General features: G+C 43.8%; 1 protein-coding gene across 3 annotated transcripts in view; it reads left to right on the forward strand.

The window, feature by feature from the left end:
- The first annotated feature begins 379 nt into the window (after window positions 1-379).
- The window catches only part of TACC1 (transforming acidic coiled-coil containing protein 1), an 88,996-nt gene continuing 69,072 nt past the window's right edge, over window positions 380-20,303 (forward strand). For all 3 annotated transcript variants that reach the window (XM_028124033.2, XM_028124034.2, XM_028124031.2), the window contains exon 1: window positions 380-492. In XM_028124033.2, the coding sequence (XP_027979834.1) occupies window positions 416-492 (77 nt within the window). In that variant the 5' untranslated portion in view covers window positions 380-415. The remainder of the gene's footprint in view (window positions 493-20,303) is intronic.

The following is a 20,303-nucleotide window of genomic DNA, read 5'->3' on the forward strand; positions in this document are numbered from 1 at the left end:
CCGTCCGCTGGGCCCCCGGGGTACTCCCAGGCCTCCCGCCCACTCCACCTGTTTTCGTTCGCCGCCAAGGGACTTCGCGGCTGGGAGTGCGGTGCCCGCGGCCCGGGGCCCCGGGCACTATCTGGGGGCCCCGGCGGGAGCCGCGCGCTCAGCATCTCCCGGGGCGGGAGTCGCCCCCGCCGCGGCGCAGGCCGAGCCCTGCAATTGGCGGCGAAGTTGGCGGCGTCTCGAGCAACGCCCTTTAGCCGGCTTTCCCGGCGGCCGGGACCCTGAGGCAGGGCTCCCCATCACCCGCCCGCCCCTCCGCCCCTCCCTTCCTCCCCCGCCCCGCCGCCTCCTCCCCGCCCAGGGTCCGGGTAGAGCCGGCGCGCCGCGGAGCACGGGCGGGCGCAGCCGGGGCGCCGAGCTCCGAGCCATGGGAGGCTCGCACTCTCAGAGCCCGCGGGGCCGGGAGCCGGCCGGGGACAGGCCCCCGACAGCCCGAGAGAGCGCGTGAGTCCCGAGCCCTCCCCGGGGCCGCCGTTCGGGGGTTTGCGTGCCAGCCCGGGATGCGAGCGCACGGCGCCTGTCCCGCAGGGGCTGGGAAGCCGGGGCTCCCGCCCGCGCCCGCGGGGACCGGGGGCTCCGGGGTGGGCCTGGTGGGACGTCCGGCTCCGAGCCTGGCCGCGCGGGGCCCCGAGGGGCCCGGCCACGACCCCACCGCGACAGAGTCGCGCCCAGGCGGGGCCGCTGCCCTGCGCCTGTTCACGCTGCGCGGGTGGGAGAAGGGGACCCCGAGTTTTCCGGAACTCGTCCCAAGCAGGAAAACACACGTGTCCTAAAGGGCTTTGAAGTATTCGCGAGACAGTTATTTGCAGGGAGGTGTAGCTATTAGAAAGGAGCTCGAGTCTCCGGTAATTTGGCCCGTGTTGGCCTTCGGACTGCAGGAATTTGGATGCAGTGCTTACTGCTCATAAGAACTCCCTCTCTTGTTTGCTCCGAGGGTTTCATGATGATCTCAGAAAAAGGGCTGTATTGTAGCAGCAGCAATTAGGCTTTTGTTCTGGGACGACAACAGTTGGGGACACCAAGTAACTGAAATGCAAGCTGCGAAGGAACATTCTTAGAGAACGTGATTTAGAGCAAGTTAGCCGCACGGTTTGAAAAGTGGCCATGCTTCTCGCCAGAGAGGATGCCTTGGTAACTACTTGAGAACCCAAACAATCGTTAAGCTTTTAATTTAAAATAATTTTAGAGCGTGTGTGTATCTTGGAGGTGAGGTCATGTTGAGGAATCCATACTGTATTTTAATTCAGCCAATGACAAAGTTATTTCATTTGAGAAAGATACACTTAGGCTTCACATATAGCAGCCTGGGCCCTGGGAGGGCTTTTTGGTCGTCTTTTTGAGGCAAAGTAGCTTTCTGAATTTCCAAATGACAGGCATGTTAGTTATGCCTCCTGATGTTTATGATCACTATACTTAGTTCAGGAAGCTTATTGATCATATGGAAGGCTGAGAATTATCCAGCATGTAAAATGTGCAAAACACTTAAATACTCTGTTATTTAATCCCCAAGAACATCGAAGTAGTTTCTATCACTGCCCTCATTTTACTGATGAGAAAACTGAAGGACAGAGAGATTGACTTGTCCAAGGTCACACAGCTAGAAAGCGGTGGACTCAGGTTGTCTGACTCCAGAGCTCTTGCAGCAGCTACCTCCCAAGGAGAGTCGGGGGCTATCTTAGGAAACCAACTTTTGTCTCGGCTGGCAGAATACATCTCACTTTTTTTAATTCTTCCTGAATAAAGGAGAAATCTGAATTAGCAATGCTTAGTACCTACTAAGAGGAAATTGCCAAAGTCAATTTAACCTTTTAAAAAGCAAACACAAGCAGCAGTGTAACATTGAGATGAAGTTAAGAGTTTTGGAAGCACAGAGCCCTGGGTTTAATTCTAGGTTCCACTCCTTAACAGCTGGAGATCTTTTATCTGTTCCTTAACCTCTCTGTGTCGGTTTCCTTATTTGTAAAATGGGAGTGAAAACAATGTCCACTTCACAGGCTGTTCTGAAGATGACCTAAGATGGGGTATATATGAAAGACAAGTTATAGTTTCATCTCTAAGCAATATATTGTTTTAGCCAAGGATAAAATTTGACTAATCTTTGTGAACATGTGGCAGGGTTTACTGTGTAATTTGAAAGTAAATATTGGAATCATTCACTGATAGGATTCTGAACTCAGTGCTTTCCGTGTAAGGTTCAGTGGTTGGGTGAGGAATTTGATTCCCAATTGTTAGATTAACCAATGGCTTAGCAGTAGATAGAGGATCTCTCTCTCAATGAGGTTCTTACATGGACCTTAGACATTTAGCAAAGCTGGCCTAAATATGATCAACATAAAAGCCCATCTTTGATCTTCACCTGGGAATACAGCCCAGAGACGCCCTTCCTTACGCAACTGAATACATTAAGGAGCACATAAACTCCTGTAGGCAGTGATAGGATTATTTGGTCTCAAGAGTGTGCAGACTCTGCTTACGGAGTCAACCCTACAAACCACTTGGCGTGCGCCAGGTCAAGAACTAGAAATATGAGATTCCGTGCCTGTAATATGAAAAGCTAAAAGTATGCCCTTTATCCAAGCCCTGCCTTACTTAGATGTAGAAGCCACAAGTCTCTCCAGGGTCTGAGAAAGTGGGGAATTCATTGTTAATGTCACCCGACTGCAGATTTCCTGCCGGACATATGGCTGTCGTGGATAACGCTGACCTCAAGGAAGTTCTCCTACTCAAGCCTTTTCAGTTGCGTTTTCAAAATCTATTGTTCCTTAAAAAAATAAATACATGAAAATCTCACAAGGAAAGCATTACTACGGACATTTGTCTTTTGAGGGAGAAATTATGTTTCAGGATGGTCACAATTTATATTTCAGAATAATTTAATCAAGTACTAAAATTATAACCAGATAAATCTCTCATAGCAGAGCTCTGTTGTGAAATATAAAGAGGTATGGAAGTACATGAAAAGAAATGTCTGATTTTTTTTTTTTTTTACCCAGTTCCTGTGCACAGTCTGGGTGAAGAAATGTCTGATTTTAAGATAATACTCACTATTATTAAAAATTATAGCTGTCTACCTTCCCCAAACCCAAGGAAACAAAATTGCTGGCTTTGGTAAGAAGTAGGGGAAATTTCACTTCATTTCTTTAGGGAGGCTGTACGATATAGTGTTTAGGAACAGAAGCTGCAAAGTGAGGCAGACCTGGGTTGGCATTCCAGCTAGATAGCTTACTGGCTTAGTTCAGGAAGCCTCGGAAAATAATCACTTAATTCTTCGGTTGGGCAGAATTTCTACATCTTTAAAATGGCAATAATCGTGGGGTACCTGGATGACTCAGTTGGTTGAGCGGCCACTCTTGATTTTGGCTCAGGTGATGATCTCAGGGTTGTGAGATCAAGCGCAGAGTCGGCTTGAGATTCTCTCCCTCTGCAACACCTCCCCCTATAATGCCGGCCCTGCTTGTGTGCATGCATGGGCTCTCAAACAAATCTTTAAAAAATAAATAAATAACTAAAATAACAGTAGTCATAACTACTTTTTGAAGTGGTGTATATTAGTGCAGGGCCTGTTACTTGCTGACAGCTCAATACCTGAGTTATTATAACGTTTATATGTAAATGTACCTATAAACCAGATGCTATGCTGGGCTCTTTGGGATATATATATATATTTTTTAATATTTTATTTATTTGACAGAGAGAGACACAGCGAGAGAGGGAACACAAGCAGAGGTAGTGGGAGAGGGAGAAGCAGGCTTCCCGCAGAGCAGGGAGCCCGATGTGGGGCTCGATCCCAGGACGCTGGGATCATGACCTGAGCCGAAGGCAGACGCTTAACTGACTGAGCCACCCAGGCGCCCTGAGGGATATATATTTTTGAAGAAGGCAGGGTCTTTTCTGAGGGGAAGGTTGACTTGTGTCCTAATTCAGCAAGGCCTCTTAGAGAAGAAGCAAGGCAATAACTTCTTTGAGTTAATTTTTTTTCCTCAGTTAATTTACATTTTCCAGAAAGATGCACTATCCAGAGGACTGACGTGTGTTTGGGAATATGGCAGTTTGGTGAGATGTTTGAAATCACTGATTCCTTAGGTGGTTAGTTTTGGCAGTGTGGCCAGGGTGGGTTTTCTAAGAGCAAAAAATAATTTGTGGGGAGATTTGAAGAATGACATAAACAGAGCCTATTATTCATTAGGGAATATGGTGTGTAACTAAATTCATCTACAGCTTGTTGAGCTTGTCTGCCTGGAATGAAAGATATGCACCTGCTGTCAATTCTTATTAAATTTCTAGACCAATCTTTGTTTGCATTTGGAATATATCATAATGGAGTAGGACAGTAGCAATGTCAGTGTTTCTGAGGTCCGGAGTGGTTTTGCCATGCACTTTTCTTATCATGTGAATTAGATGCAGGTTCTACAAGATTCTAGTGAACCGCAAAATCAGCAACAATTAAACTCAAGTGCCTCTAGATGAGCAAGCCACTGTGGGACAGATGTCCCTGACCTGAAAAGGAAGCACTGACTTTGAGGTTTTAGACACAGGGAAACATGACTCAAAATAAGTAAATTTGGGGAATAGTATTTCTGAAACCCACTGCAATTTTTATTGTCATTAAAAACACTTAAGTTCCCGGGGCGCCTGGGTGGCTCAGTTGGTTGAGTAACTGCCTTCGGCTCAGGTCATGTTCCCAGGGTCCTGGGATCGAGCCCCGCATCGGGCTCCCTGCTCAGCGAGGAGCCTGCTTCTCCCTCTGCCTCTGCCTGCCACTCCCCCTGCTTGTGGCTCTCTCTCTCTCTCTCTCTCTCTCACTCGCTCGCTGTCAAATAAATAAATAAATAAATAAATAAATAAATAAATAAATACAAAAAAACACTTAAGTTCCCAGTTGCTATAGAAATTTTTTAAATGCCCGTGTTTAAATGGCTCCGTCGCCGGTGAAGCCAGAACAAAAGAAAATGGTTTGAATTGCAAGACAGGGGGATTATTTGTGTATATATGTTGAGTTTAGCTGTCACAACTTCTAGACCATGAGGATAGTTCAGATAGTAAAAGAGTTAATAAGGGAAGAAAAATCCCTCTCTGAAAATCATTAAAAGGTAAAGTAGTTGCTCTATCAAGGATTGAAACTCTAAGAAGGTTCAGGTATAGTTTTGTTCCATAATTTCTTCCCTCTTTTCGATTCAGTGACCAACTGTGCCTCACCCCCACTTCCACCCCACAGCTTCTCCCAGCTGGTACATGTTTCAGTATAAGAAGAGAAGGGGCACCTGGGTGGCTCAGTTGGTTAAGCATCCAACTCTTGATTTCGGCTCAGCTCATGATCTTGGGGATCCAGCCCCAAGTTCGGCTCTGAGCTCAGCTGGGAATTTGCTTGAAGATTCTCTCCCTCTGCCCCTCTTCCTGCGCCCATGCCCTCTCTAGTGTGCGCTCTCTCTGTCTCTCTAAAATGAAATAAATAAATCTTTAAAAAATCAAGAAGAGAAAAGGAAAAAAGGCAGAGCATGGCTGCTGGTGTCCTGAGCTACTAAAGTAGATTATCTAATGTCTGAGTTGGTTTGTAGGCAGAGTGGGCTGCCGGGTGCATGAATTTGTTAACCCAAGGTCAGGAGATTAACTGGTTGCATCCAAATGGCCACAGAACGTGGAGGCCCATCTTCTGAGGAAGCTCAGGCAGACTCTCGTGGGATGTTTTTTCTTTTTTTCTTGTGGTGAAATACACGTAACATAAAATTCACCATTTAAATCATTTTTAAGCGTACACTTGAAGTGTCAATAAGTACATTCATGATGTTGTATGACCATCACAAATATCCATTTCCAGGACTTTTTTTGGCATCCCAAACAGAAACTCTGCACCCATTAAGCTATAACTCCTCATCTTCCCCTCCCTTAGCCACTAGTAACCTTTATTCTGCTTTCTGTCTCTATCTGCCTATTCTGGGTCTCTCCTGTAACTGGAAACATACAATATTTGTTCTTTGGTGTCTGGCTTACTTAACTCAGCATCATGTCCTCAAGGTTCATCGCTGTTGTAGCATGTATCGGAATTCATTCCTTTTTATGGCTGGGTATTATTCCAGTGTATGCATACACCCCATTCTATTTTTATCCATTCGTCTGTTGATGGGCACTTGGGTTGCCTACACCTTTTGGCCATTGTGAATAATTCTGCTCTGCAGGTTGGTGTGCAAGTATCTGTTTGAGTCTCTACTTTCAGTTCTTTGGGGTAATTGCCCAGGAGCAGAATTGCTGGGTCATATGGTAACTCTATGTTTAACTTTTTGAGGAACCATCAAATGGTTTTCCAGGACTTCATCATTTTACATTCCCACCAGCAATGCATGAGGGTTCCAGTTTCTGCATATCCTTCCAACACATTTTTTTTGCTTCCTTTTTAACTAATATCTAGCCTAATGGGTGTGAAGTGGCATCTCATCTTGTTTTTGATTTGCACTTTCCTAGTGATCAGTGATGTTGATGGTCCTTTCATGTGCTTATCCACCATTTGTATGTCTCCTTTGGAGGAATGTCTATTCAAGTCCTTTGCCCAGTTTTGGATTAGGTTGTTTGTTTTGTTGTTGAGTTATAGGTGTTCTTTAGATATCCTGGATATTAATCCCTTATCAGATTTGTGGTTTCAAATATTTTCTCCCATTCTGTGGGTTGCCTTTTCACTCCGTTGATAGTATCTTTTGACGCACAAAGGTTCTTAATTTTGATGAAGTCCAATTTATCTACTCTTTATTGTGTTGCCTGTGCTTTAGGTGTCATATCCAAGAAATTATTGCAAGACCTAACTCATGAAGATTTTGCCCTATGTCTTATTCTAGGAGTTTTATAGTTTTAGCTCTTAAGTTTAGGTCTTGTATCCATTTTGAGAGTAAGTTTTGCATCTGGTGTAAGGTAAGGCCTCCTTCATTCTTTGGCATGTGGGTCCAGTTTTTCTGGCACCATTTGGTGAAAAGATTATCCTTTCCACACTGAATGGTTTTGGTGCCCTTGTTGAAAATCAATTGACCATATATGTGAGGTTTTACTTCTGGGCTCTCTATTGTGTTTGAGTTGTCTATATGTCTATCCTTATGGTAGTGCCACACTGTTTAGATTACTGTAACTTTGTAATAAGTTTGAAATCAGGAAGTATGAGTCCTTCAGATTTTTTTTTTCAAGACTGTTTTGGCTGTTTGGGGTTTCTTGAAGTGGGGTGTATGTGTGTGTTTGTGTGTGTGTGTGTGTGTGTGTCTGTGTGTGTTAATCTCTCTCTGTCTCTCTGTCTCTGTGGCTTTTTCTTCTTGGCTGGTGACAGTCAGCCAGCCTTGCATGAGAGAATGCTAGACTGCCTTCAAGTGGCAGTATGCTCCCAAAATGCTCCTTCTCTACCCTCCCTGCTTCCGCACCAGCAACCAGACTTTTCACCCCAAGATATCTGCTGAGAACCTGCCCTGAGCCAGACACTTAGGCACCAAGTATCCAAAGAGAACCTAGATGTGGACAGGAGCCCCCAAGAGGCAGGCAGAAAAGTAGAATCACTGTGACGTTTAGAGGTCCTGAGAGATGAGCATCAGAGAGCCCACCTGTTCCCCAAGAAGAAACTGAGTCTGGAAGGAGTCTTGAAGGAGGAGTGAGTTGCCAGATGAGGGGGTCAGGAAGGAGCAGTCCAGGTGAAAGGAAAGCCTGTATGAGGCATGTCCCTGTGGTGTCAGGGGCTTGCCATTTATGGGGAATGATGAGGATTTGGGGGTAAGGTGGATATGGAATGGACTGGGGGGGATTGGGAAGCAGTGAGTCTGGAGAACTGGGTAAAGGCTGAGTGATGAGGTCTTTGTGGCTATGTGGGAGTTTGGACTTAATTTTAGGAACCATAGATGGAAGTTTTCAGCTGAGGGGTTGGCCAAAACACCATGGCAGCCCTGGACAAAACTGGGGAGAAGTATTCTTTTTTTTTTTTTTTTTTAAGATTTTTTTATTTATTTATTCATGAGAGGCAGAGACAGAGAGAGAGAGAGAGAGGCAGAGGGAGAAGCAGGCTTCCCACTGAGCGGGGAGCCCGATGCGGGACTCGATCCCAGGACCCCGGGATCATGACCTGAGCCGAAGGCAGACGCTTAACCATCTGAGCCACCCAGGCGCCCTGGGGAGAAGTATTCTTGCAGAGTAACTCAACCAAATGGTGGAGGGTCCAGTAAACCACAACTCCCTATGATTCTCCCCAGCACCTCACTGCCTACCCCAGGCAGCGCATCCAGGGGACTAGAGTTTCCTTTTTCAACCCCTTACCTTGTCTTCATTTCTATTTATTAGCTATTCAGTAGCATATATAAACATTTCCATTTTTCTGATTTTCCAAAAAATTTTTTTAATTTAAATTCAATTAGCCAATGTATAGTAATTCATTTGTTTTTGATATAATGTTCAATGAAGTTGTGTATAACACCCAGTGCTCATCATATCAGGTGTCCTCCTTAATGCCCATCACCCAGTTACCCCATGCCCCCTACCCCTGATTTTCCAAATTTTCTATGAGAGGCATATATTCCTTTTATAATCATGAAGGATATAAAAATTTGAAAATTTAGAAAACCCAGACTATAAAGAAAATAAATCATTCATAATCTCATTACCCAGCGATGACTGTTAATATCTTGGTACATTTTATTGCTTTCTCTTTTTTTCCAGGAAATATATTTTTCAAAAGTGGGGTTATACTATGTTGTACATTTTGATTTTTTGCCTTAATGTTTTTAACAGTTCTCTGTACCATTATACTGAGATGGTACATTATCTACATGTACCATAGTTATTCAATTTTTTCCTAAATGTTTTACATTGAGGTTGGTAACTGTTCTTGCTCATGTAAATAACACAGTTAATAAATATCCGTATAATTCTTTGTACATCTCTGATTAATAACTTGGGATACTTCCCTAGAAGTTTAATTACGGGATCAAAGAATGTGAACATTCTGAATGTTTTGTTATATATATTATATATATATATTACTACATATTGTCAAATTATCCCCCCCAAACCAGTACCAGTTACACTCCTCCCCCACCCCCCAGCAGTATAGCATCCTTTCCAATGCTAGGCACTATCATTTTGAATCTTTGCCAGTTTGGTAAGAAAAAAATTATTAGAGTGAACTTTTTTCCATATGTTATTAGCCAACTGTAATTTTTAGTTTACTTCTGTTGGCTAATTTGTACTGAAATATTAATTTTTTCATATTTATTTGTGAGGGTTCTTTATATGATGAGGTCAGCTAACATCTATTGAGCACTTGCTATGTGCTAGGAAAATGTTAATGTCTCAACATACATTAACTTACATGATTCTCAAAATAGCCCTATAAAGTAGGTACGATTTTAAATTCCTATTTTATACATGAGGAAACGGTCACAGAGAGATTAAACAACTTGCCCAAGATCTCACAGCTAATAAGTGACAAAATTGAGATTTAAACCTAGACAGTCTGAATCTGGAGACCTATATGCCTAGCTGTTGTGTCATACAGATCTAATAACCCTTGTCCACCATTTTTTTGTTGTTTTGAAGAGGAGGTATTTTTTAAAGATTTGTTTATTTGAGAGAGAGAGAGAGAGAGAATGCACATGGGGGTGAGGCGGGGCAGAGAGAGAGAGAATCTCAAGCAGACTCCCTGCTGAGCACAGAGCCCAACTCTGTGGGTCTCACGACCCTGAGATCATGACCAGAGCCAAAACCAAGAGTCTGATGCTTAACCAGCTGAGCCACCCAGGTGCCTCAAGGGGGAGGTATTTTCTAAATTAACTTTTTATTTTAGAACAATTTTAGATTTACAGAAAAATTCAGCAGACTTACTTAGAGTTCCTGTAGATGCCACACACAGTCTCCCTATTATCACCATCTCATATTATATAGTATTTGTCACAATTCATGAAACTGTCACTGATATATTAACTGAAGTCTATACTTTATCCAGATTTACTTAGTTTTTATCTGATATCCTTTTTCCTTTTTATATAAATTATTTTTATTGTGTGAAAATGTCATAATTCATGCTGATTAAGAATAAAAATATAGCATATAACAAAATAGGCATCTACTTATTAAAAGCAACCTGGGGGATGCTTGGGTGGCTTATTTGGTTGAGTGTCTGCCTTCCTCTTAGGTCATGATCCCAGGATCCTGGGATAAAGTCCCTTGCTCACCAGGAAGACTGCTGTTCCCCCTGCTTGTGCGCTTGCTCTCTTACAAATAAATAAAATCTTTAAAATAAATGAATGAATGCATGCATGCAATCTGGCCTTATAGCCTTTTTCTGTTACAGAGTCCCATCCAGAATACCATATTACATTTAGTAGTCCTGTTACTTTTTAATATAAATAAACCTGTCATGCTTTCCTCTAGGGTTTCTTCCTCTGCTTTTATGCTTAGTTAAGTTCTTCCCTATCCCAGGATGGGATAACTTTTTTCTTCTAGTTGTTTTATGACTTCCTTTTCTTTATAATAAGCCATTTACTCTATCTGAAATTTCTAGAAACAGTAGTATAAGGTAAGGCTCTTTTTTTTTTTTTCCAAAAAAAGCTAGCCAGTTACTCCAGTACTAGTCTTAAGTACAGACAGTCCCTGATTTACTATGGTTTGACTTACAGTTTTTCAACTTGAGGATGGTGTGAAAGCCACACGCATCCAGTAGAAACCAGACTTGGAGTTTTGAGTTTTGGTCCTTTCCCAGGCTAGCCATAGGCAGGACGCTCCTCTCGGGGGTTTCTGGGTAGTGGCAGGGCACCACAGGCCTTGGTCAGCCGCGTGATCTCGAGAGTGGACACCCACACACTGACAAGCATTCTGTTTCTGTCAGTACAGTGTTCAGTCAGTCACAGGAAACGTTCAACACTTTATTATGAAGTAGGCGTTGTGTTAGGTGATTTTGCCCAACTGTAGGCGAATGTAAGTGTTCGGAGCGTGTTTAAGGTTAGCCAGGCCTGATGTCCAGTAGGTTAGGTGTATTAAGTGCATTTCTGACTTCTGATATTTTCAACTTATAATGGGTTTTTCAGGACATAACCCCATTGTAAATCGAGGAATACCTGCATTAAATAATCCTTCTCTTCCTGCAGGTTGTAATAGCATTTTAAAAATTGAGTATTATAACCTCTCTTTCCTTCTGTTTAACACTTGGTTTTTCTCTTTCCATTCTTATCCATTTGACAAATATCAACTGACTGCCTTCTTGTGTTCAGGCCCGGTGAATATTATGTATTATTTATGTAGGAATTTACATGAGCAGAGAGAAGCATTTTTAAATGTTTAAAATCTGAGTATTCATTTATAATTTGGAGGGCAAGACATTTGCCGGAGAATCAGATGAGTAGAGGTGACTTCGGGATTGGAGGGGGAATGGAGGAGCTTGGGAAAAAAGAATACTCATAATTAAGCTTTTTTCATAGATTTTACACTGACATAGGTCAATCTGCGGTTCATTTGAAGGTTGCATTTTAAACAGTTTAGCTTCCTGTATGGGAACAGTGGTGCCTTCAAATACTGTCAGGTCATCTACAAGCTCTGTCATGCTTACACTTTCCTTGGACAGTCTAGACTTTATATTTCATGATAATATGATGTAAAGTCCTTGCGGATTTATATAGGGAATGGCAAATGATTAACCACTATTCTCTGCTCGTCCTTTATCTGCCAGCTTTTCTACCTGTAGAGACTTGGTAACTCTGGAGAGTAAGAGAGTTCCTCATGCTGACATTTCTTCATTTTCAGAATTCTCACACTGTGGATATAACTTTTTTTGCCTGTACATAGTACAGTTTTGCCTTGACTAATCTTATGGTATGCCTGCTGCAAATGCTATTAATAACAATTGTAGGCAAAAGAAATTATATTTGACTTGCTTAAATTTAGGGGTATTACATAGAGACTTTGGAGTCATATCTATTTTCTGAAAGCAGGCTAGTTCTGTTTCTAATATAACCCATATATTTGTCTCCTACCACATGTCCCCATAAAAGCCTGACAGCGTGGTATGTCACTGGTAAGGATGAGAGCCCCTAGGAATCTTATAAAGATGCTGTGCTGTAGAGCACCAGCTCTTTTTTTTTTTTTAAAGATTTTATTTATTTATTTGACAGATAGAGACACAGTGAGAGAGGGAACACAAGCAGGGGGAGTGGGAGAGGGAGAAGCAGGCTTCCCACTGAGCAGGGAGCCCGATGTGGGACTCGATCCCGGGACCCTGGGATCATGACCTGAGCTGAAGGCAGACGCTTAACGACTGAGCCACCCAGGCGCCCTAGAGCACCAGCTCTTAAAACTCCTTTGGATCACAGATCCCTTGATAATATGATAAAACATAATGTAAGTCTATGACAAATGTAGACTGTTTCCAAGTGAAAATACACACACACACTATACACACACACACACACACACACACACACACACACACACATACAAGTTAGGAGTGTCAGGGATCCTGAAGCCAATGCATTATCTTGTTTAACCTTTTCCTAGACCTGGGGCACTTGGGTGGCTCAGTCAGTTGAGTGTCTGACTCTTGGTTTCAGCTCAGGTCATGATTTCAGGGTTGTGGGATTGAGCCCCATGTTGGGCTCCACGCTCAGGGGGAGTCTGCTTAAGATTCTCTCTCTCCCTCTGCCCTTCCCCCTGCTTTCGTGTACTCTCTCTTTAGAATAAATAAATGTTTCTAAAAAATCCTTTCCTAGACCCTGTGAAGTAGATATTATTATCTCAATTTTACAGATAAATAAACTGAGGCCTGGACAAAGCTAAGAGCTAGTGAATGGTAGAGCTGGGATGCAGGTCTAATGTATCTGGCTGAAGCAGAAGAAACAAAAGTACCAGTCATTTCCAGAGTCGATGTGCCACATAGGCAACTCATTAACCAGCAGACGCTTCTGTTTATCTGCTAGAAAATAAGTTTTTATGGCTTGTTCTCTAGTGATAACATGGTTTCGGCAAAGTAAATATTTGAGAAACATTGTCCAGCCCATTCTGTAGATAAATACCTATATAGTCTATTGCATTTACATAGAGCAGATAGAATGCTTTTCCTGGGTTTCTTTGCAGAATTATTTTTGTCTGTGAGTCTTGCTTTCCTAACAACTGCAAAATGTTATGTTTCTATGGCTACATCAAAATTGTTTTTAACAGGGGTTTAAGGGGAAAAAAACTAGAAAGGCTTGGACATGAAGTAATGGTGGGAAGATGACTGACGTTTTACCTGCCAGACATCGCCTTTTAGGCATTTCTCTGAGTCCTGTCCCTTCCCCCATCCCTTCCTTTGCTTTCGAAAACCTGTGCATCCACTGGTTCCACGTGTGTGAAGCCACGATTCCTAGTACAAGTCCAGTGGCCCATAGTGATGACATTTGGGAACACAAGTCAAGTTCTGAAGAACTTGGGCCACCTTTACAGTTGGTACCTGAAGTGGTTGTTGGAACGTCCCCTTGAGAGTAAGATTAGAACTAATAGATGGGTCCAAATTTCCAAAAGTGGCTGACAATAGCGGGGACGAAGAGAGAGAGAGAGAGGTAAGGAGGGTGTGGAGCTGGCCTCTTTCACCTGCTTCCGGGCGGGTAGAAGGCGCTGTTCTCCAGTCCTCCCACTAGGGGGCGCCATCCGCCATCCGCTTAGTTCTTGGTGGAGGTTGGTCTGAGGTGGACCATTTCTTCAGGCGACTCCTTTGCTGGGTGGGATAGAACGAGAGTCATCTGATACCAACTTACAGTACATGTCAGAGAAAGGAAAACGGGGAACCAGGGAGATCGAAATTGAATTTTTCGATACTTCTCTTTCCTTCTGCTGGCTGGGATCCTACCTCTCATGGGTGTGTTTTCTTCACCCCAAATCACATGGTTCCGAGCCTACTTTCTGTGGCTTCTGAGAAATTGGAAGTCTTCCCCCTTCTTCATGTGTTGTTCATTGGTGTGCAAGTGTTGAATTGCAGGATAGACACCCTGTGTTGGACGCGGAGGGGACTCATGATGACTTTGTGTATTCATGGAAATACAAACCTTGAAGAAATTCTCTTTGAAAAATACTTGTTGACTGAATGTGTGACAGAACGTCTTCTGGCGCCCCCTGGTGGCTGCTGTAGCTCCTTGCTGGCAAATCTGTACAGTAGAGGATTTTATTCGCAGAGAGAGAGAAGACCCCGGTGCTTCCTCCACCCAGCAGGATACCAGTTCTTCTAACAAGAGTGGGTTAGCCCAGCTTTTGAGACATGTTCTTCAGAGACCAAAACCCAAACAAAACCAAATCCAAACTTGACTGGCTTTTTCATCTCTTTCTCTCAGGCTTTGTTTCCCTAGGCCTACACGTTTTTTTTCTTGTTGTTTTTAAGATTTTATTTATTTATTTGACAGAGAGAGAGTTAGCGAGAGCAGGAACACAAGCAGGGGGAGTGGGAGAGGGAGAAGCAGGCTTCCCACCGAGCAGGGAGCCTGATATGGGGCTCGATCCCAGAACCCTGGGATCATCACCCGAGCAGAAGGCAGACGCTTAACGCCTGAGCCACCCATGTGTCCCCTAGGCCTACACGTTTTAATTTCTCCTTGTGTTTCTCATTTGGCAGTCCTTTCCCAATTTTATGGTCTTTGTCTTTTAAGTGGAAGTTGTTTTTATACCCCTGATGATTGCCTGTCTTGTTTGATTGATTCCATACCCCTCTATGAGTGAATGGTCAGTGGGGTTGGGGCTTGTGTTGGGACTGAGGTGTTTGAGGGGTGTGTATTCCCGTGTATGTGCACGAACGTGTGTGTGTATGACTGTGTGTAGGGATATGTGTATGTGTGTCCATGTGTGTGTCTCTGTGTGTGCACCGTATGTGTGTGAGGTGTGGGGGGGATATGGTATGTGTGTGACAATGAGTGGGAGTATGTGTGTGTGATTCTGTGGCACATGGTGTGCATGACTGTGTGTAAGGGTGTGGGGGGTGTATGTGAGTCTCTGTGTGTGACTGTGTGTGCACACACGCATGTGTGTGAGGTGTGTGTGTGTGTACACGAACATGGGCCTGTGCAGCCAGCCCTGATTTTCCCACACCTCCTTCCTCCCAGAGCTGCGACAGTCGCAGACATAGAGAAGTCAGATGACTGTGGTTCCCCCTGCTGAGCTGAAGAGCTGTATTCAGGGCTGTCTGTGTGTCTTGAATAGAGTATGTATGAATACTCTAGCTGGCAGCCAAATCCCAGATTTCTCGTGTTCTGTACAAAGCAGAGAGGTTTTTTGATGCTACATTATTTATCAGCATGAAAATAGCTCCCCAGGAGCAGAATAATCTTGAGAGGAGCATGGACTTGGGCTCACATTCCTCTTTTGCAATCAGTAACATCACCACGCTCGGGTTTCCCTCCCTCCCTCCCTCTTTTCTTCCTCTCCCCCGCACTTTTCCCCTTCACGCATTTGAAAACCCTCTATGGAAGCTGAATCATGTTGTTTCCTTTTTTGGTCATGCTTGAGCTTTCCTCCACTTTCATCAGGCTGAGGCTCTGGATGTGTGAAACAAATCCTTTCCTTGCATTATGCTGTCTGTAACGTGCCTGTTTTGTATGTCGATCTCAGAGAAAATAAGCACTCCCTTTGGCCTGCCTTGCCCATGCTGAGAGGCACTCAGTAGATGTTTTTGAATGAGCAGGATTTAATTAAAGTGTAGGTACTAAAGATAAAACAATTCTGAATATCTTATTTGAGGGGGGAAAAAATCAACAACCACAGGGAGAAGACAGATTCCAGCATGAGGACACTTTAACAATATCCGAGTGTTAGGGAGTTTCCTTAAATGTGGCCCTCGGTGGTGCTGGCGAGGGAGAGTGAATTCTGGGAACATCTGAGGCCACTTTTTACCCAACAGGTGTATCAGGAGCCCTGGAATGAGGCTGAAGAATGTTACCGCACAAACTCCACATATCCATTCCTGGCGCCCACCAGCCTGGGAAATGTGTCTACCAGCTGTCATTACTTGAGGCTTACAGAGCTTCTTAAATAAAGGGGTTGTTGAACCAAGAGGCCAGTGACTAATGAAAATGCCCATCGTGTCGGCTAATCCCAGTGCAGAGTCACATTTGTGCACATACTGTCTGCTGCTACCGCCCTGGGATGCCTGCTGAATACACTGCAGATACCATGGTAAAGGCCACTTCTCCTACAGGGAGCTCCTGTGGGCAGCTTTTAGCATGTCTCCCTCCCTCAGGATGCTGGATTTTCTTCGAAATCCTGTCAGAGGGCCCGGGTTTGATACAGGAAATAGGAGAGATCGTGGTGACAAAGTTTAGAGAGGTTGTGAGGAGATGTAAGTTGGATGGGTTTGGGTCATGTGGCCTTTGCAGAACCAAGTGTGTATGTGGGGGGGGGGGGCGGGTAGTCAGGGAGGTGGGTGTGGAATGTAGTGTTTAGTCAGGCCTGACTCACTCTCCCACCCCCGCATCGGGAGCCAGATACCCAAACCACAAGCCCTGAGAGTGGGGAGGGGGTGGCTCCTCAAAGAAAACGTGACTTTTGCGCAGAGAACGGGTTAACGAGGCTAGGCCAACAAGAACAGGGAATACCTCCTACAGATATGACACGGTACCGTTGTGATGCAGTGGGCTCCCGGGTCCTATTGAGGTAATTCAGAATATTTTGAATGAAAGGAAACAGTAAGTGAAATTCAGTCCACAAATACCATTCTGTGGAGGAAATATGGAATTTGCTGTTGATCAAAAAGCTTTTTTGTCTCTTGTTTGGAGGTTAGAGACACATTTCCTGTGTGGAGAGTGAGGGTCTGCAGTGTGGCTGGAGGGCACACAGAGGCTGCCCCCCTCCCAGAGTTTCTAATTCTAGGTTCACTTTAAGGCAAAGGACTTAAACACTCCATTTCCCAAAGAAAGAAGGAAAGGAAGGGAGTCAGCCAGTGGTTCAATAAATACATTAAAGGATGTTCAGACTTCCTTTAGCACTCAAATGTGTTCAAATAAAACCAACAATGGTGTGTCATTTCCACCTACTTGCCATAGTTTTAGATGCACTGAACTCAGTGTTGATTAAGGTTGAGGGAGAAGCTATCTCGTACACCGTCATTTAAAAAGGTAAATTAGTACAGCCTTTCTGGAGGGCAGTTTTGCTATATGTATCCAAATATTAAAATGTGTTTGTTTTGACACTACAATCCCATTTCTAGACCCTTAAGAAATCATTGTGTGTGAGAAGATGCATGTGTGGGGTTATTCATCACAGTTTCACTTATAATGAGGAACAGTGAATCCCCTAAATGTCCTTCCATGGAGAACAAATGATGTAAATGTTGGTAGACACCGAAAGGCTTATTACTGCAACTAAGCAAGAGAGCAGAACCCTTGGCCTCTACGGGGTCAGGAAGGGCACTGGTTTCATATCCTGGTCCCCACTTCCTGCCCTGGGGAGCAGAGCTCCTGCTGAAAACAGGAGAAGTAGGGATTAAGTCCTCACCTCTAGCAGAGGGTGGTATGATTTTTAAATCCCGTTTGTGTCAAAAGTATCTGTTTGTCTGCCTATCTATCCATGCTCATAATTCCATGCTTGTATATTTTTAAGAGGAGTATTTGGAAGTTTTTGTCTATTCATTCAGTCATCAAATACTATCAGCAGACAGAGCAAGGTAGGCAAGGTGCTTTGTGTTCATGGAACCACTTCTAGTTGGGAAGGACAGATAATAATTAGAAAAAATAGAAATAATTTGATGCCAGATGTAAAAAGTGCTTTGACAAAGATAAAAACAGGGTATATTGTTCACCAACATTTTAACGGTGGCTGTTTATCAAAAGCACAACTATGGGTGAGTTTTCCCTTCGTCTTTGTTCTTTTCTGTGTCATCAAAAACTCACCTTTTCAAAGATCATGATCCAGCAGGGCCCCCGGACAACCTCAGCCTTTTCTACTCCACCAACATTACCTGGACAGTTCTGCCCCTGACTTGCTTCGCTTTAGCTACACTTGCTCTGAAGCAGAGGCTCCTGTTCTCTCTGCCGGGGCGCTGTTACCCCGACACTTCCCACATCCATCCCTCGGGCCTCAGCCTGTCCCCTTCCTTATTTATCTCCACTAACCACCGCCTCCCTTGGCCTTTGCCATTGCCCCTGTGCTTTTCTGATAAAGCATACTCCACAGTTTGTAAGTTACATATTTGTTTCTTTGCTTCCTAAACTCACTAATGTGCAAGCTCCATGTGGACAAGAACTGGATTTGGTTTGTAATTTGTAAAATCTGTGGAACGATTGAATGGAAGAATGAACATGTGTATTATTTTCCCTTAAAGGTATTTAAAATACTTTTAAGACAAAGCACAATGTTTTTTTTTTTTTTATAAAGAAATTCTTTGCTTTATAAAACAGTTCAAGTTGCTTTTTAGGATGAGGTGATGGGCTCCATGTTGGGCATGGAGCCTACTTAAAAAAATAAAAAATAAAAATAAAATAAAATGCGGCAAATGTTGGAGAGGGGTGGAGTTTTATCTCTATTATACATACCAGGTGTGTATATCCGTTAGGGTTGGGGAGAAAGCCTAGAATTTATACTTCCTGCCAGAAAGGTGTAAGTCCTAGACATACAAACTTTGGTGCCTGACTGCACCTTGGGCAATCCCTAATGTCTCAGGGACTCATGTGATCATCTGAAAACAAGGATATTCAGGCCAGTGATCTTTGGTCCTTTCCATCTAAAAATTCCTGTGGTTCTGTGAGATCTCGGGTGGATGCTTAGGTTTGGAGTCACTGACTTATCATTTGTTCAGAAAATGATTTGAAGCAAACACATTCTACTCAGTAGTTGTCTATGCCTTGGCAAAAGGAAGTAGAAAATCCATACAGTATTACCACATCTTATATGCTGAGGTACTGAGAAGAACAGTAAGGATAACCTTACTTGTGGCACTTCTGTAAGATAATACAACAAAATAACTGACTGACTATGAGTCCATATGAAAACAGTTTCTAAAAAAATGTCTTATGGGTGAGTACCGGAAATAACACCAGTTGGCGTTAAAGGCAAAGAACAATAGTGATTAATTTCTTTAGAGAATGTGGGTCAATTATGATTTTAGCCTTTGAATTGGCAAAATACTCATCTTTATTATATAGCATTTCTGGATTTATCATATTATTTTCAAGAAATATTCGAGAAGAATTCACGAAGAGAATATTCTCCCAAAGAGGATTACATCCTTGGGCGCCTGGGTGGCTCAGTTGGTTAAGCGACTGCCTTCGGCTCAGGTCATGATCCTGGAGTCCCGGGATCGAGTCCCGCATCGGGCTCCCTGCTCAGCAGGGAGTCTGCTTCTCCGTCTGACCCTCCCCCCTCTCATATGTTCTCTCTCTCTCTCTCTCATTCTCTCTCTTTCAAATAAATAAATAAATAAATCTAAAAAAAAAAAAAGAAGATTACATCCTTCATACAATATCCAAATCCATTCTGCCTGGAAGACTGAGTATTGACTCCCTTTTCCCTTCAGCTTTGTCGTCCACACCTGTCATCTTTAAAGACACTACTGCCTAATCTCCAGAAAGGCGGTATTACAACTCAGGTCATTGCAGTTGGGGGAAGGGTGGGCTCAGTCCTGCTTTCAGGATAGACCACCTCACCCACGTGGAAGGCTTGAGTCTCACGGCTGGGCAATTTTCTGGCTTTAAGAAAAAGACACCACTGTGATATGAGATGCATTTTTGAAAGAACCAAAATATCATCTTTCTCACAACGATGTGGAATGACATTTAAGGCAGGCTCTTCCCATATTGCCATCTAGGGGAATTGAAGATTCTAAAACACCCCAAAAGAAGTTGTATTGTGAAGGAAGAGGTGAGGCTGCTTATCACCAAGGGACTCGGCGGTGCAGCAGCATAAAGGTGGACTTTTAGTTCTCTCTTATGTAACAGTCCTCGGGTGTGTTGGTCTAGGGCAGCAGGCCGCTCTGCTCCCAAGGTCAGCCAGGTGTGACTCCGTCCATCTGTTCTGCTCTCTCCCAAGTGTGGTCTTCGTCCACACTGTAGAAGCTGGCCCAGCACCAGCCCACAACACGGGGCAAGCACAGCAGTTTTCTTTTTAAAAAACATCACCCCCTAGGGGCGCCTGGGTGGCTCAGTCGTTAAGCATCTGCCTTCAGCTCAGGTCATGATCCCAGGGTCCTGGGATCCAGCCCTGCATAGGGCTCCCTGCTCAGCGGGAAGCCGGCTTCTCCCTCTCCCTCTCCCACCTCTCTCGCTGTGTCTCTGTCAAATAAATAAAAATAAAATCTTTAAAAA

The sequence above is a fragment of the Eumetopias jubatus genome, unplaced genomic scaffold (assembly GCF_037043125.1).
Source record: "Eumetopias jubatus isolate StellerSeaLion01/CBP00866 unplaced genomic scaffold, mEumJub1_p1.0 scaffold_2, whole genome shotgun sequence".
Lineage (NCBI taxonomy): Eukaryota > Metazoa > Chordata > Mammalia > Carnivora > Otariidae > Eumetopias > Eumetopias jubatus.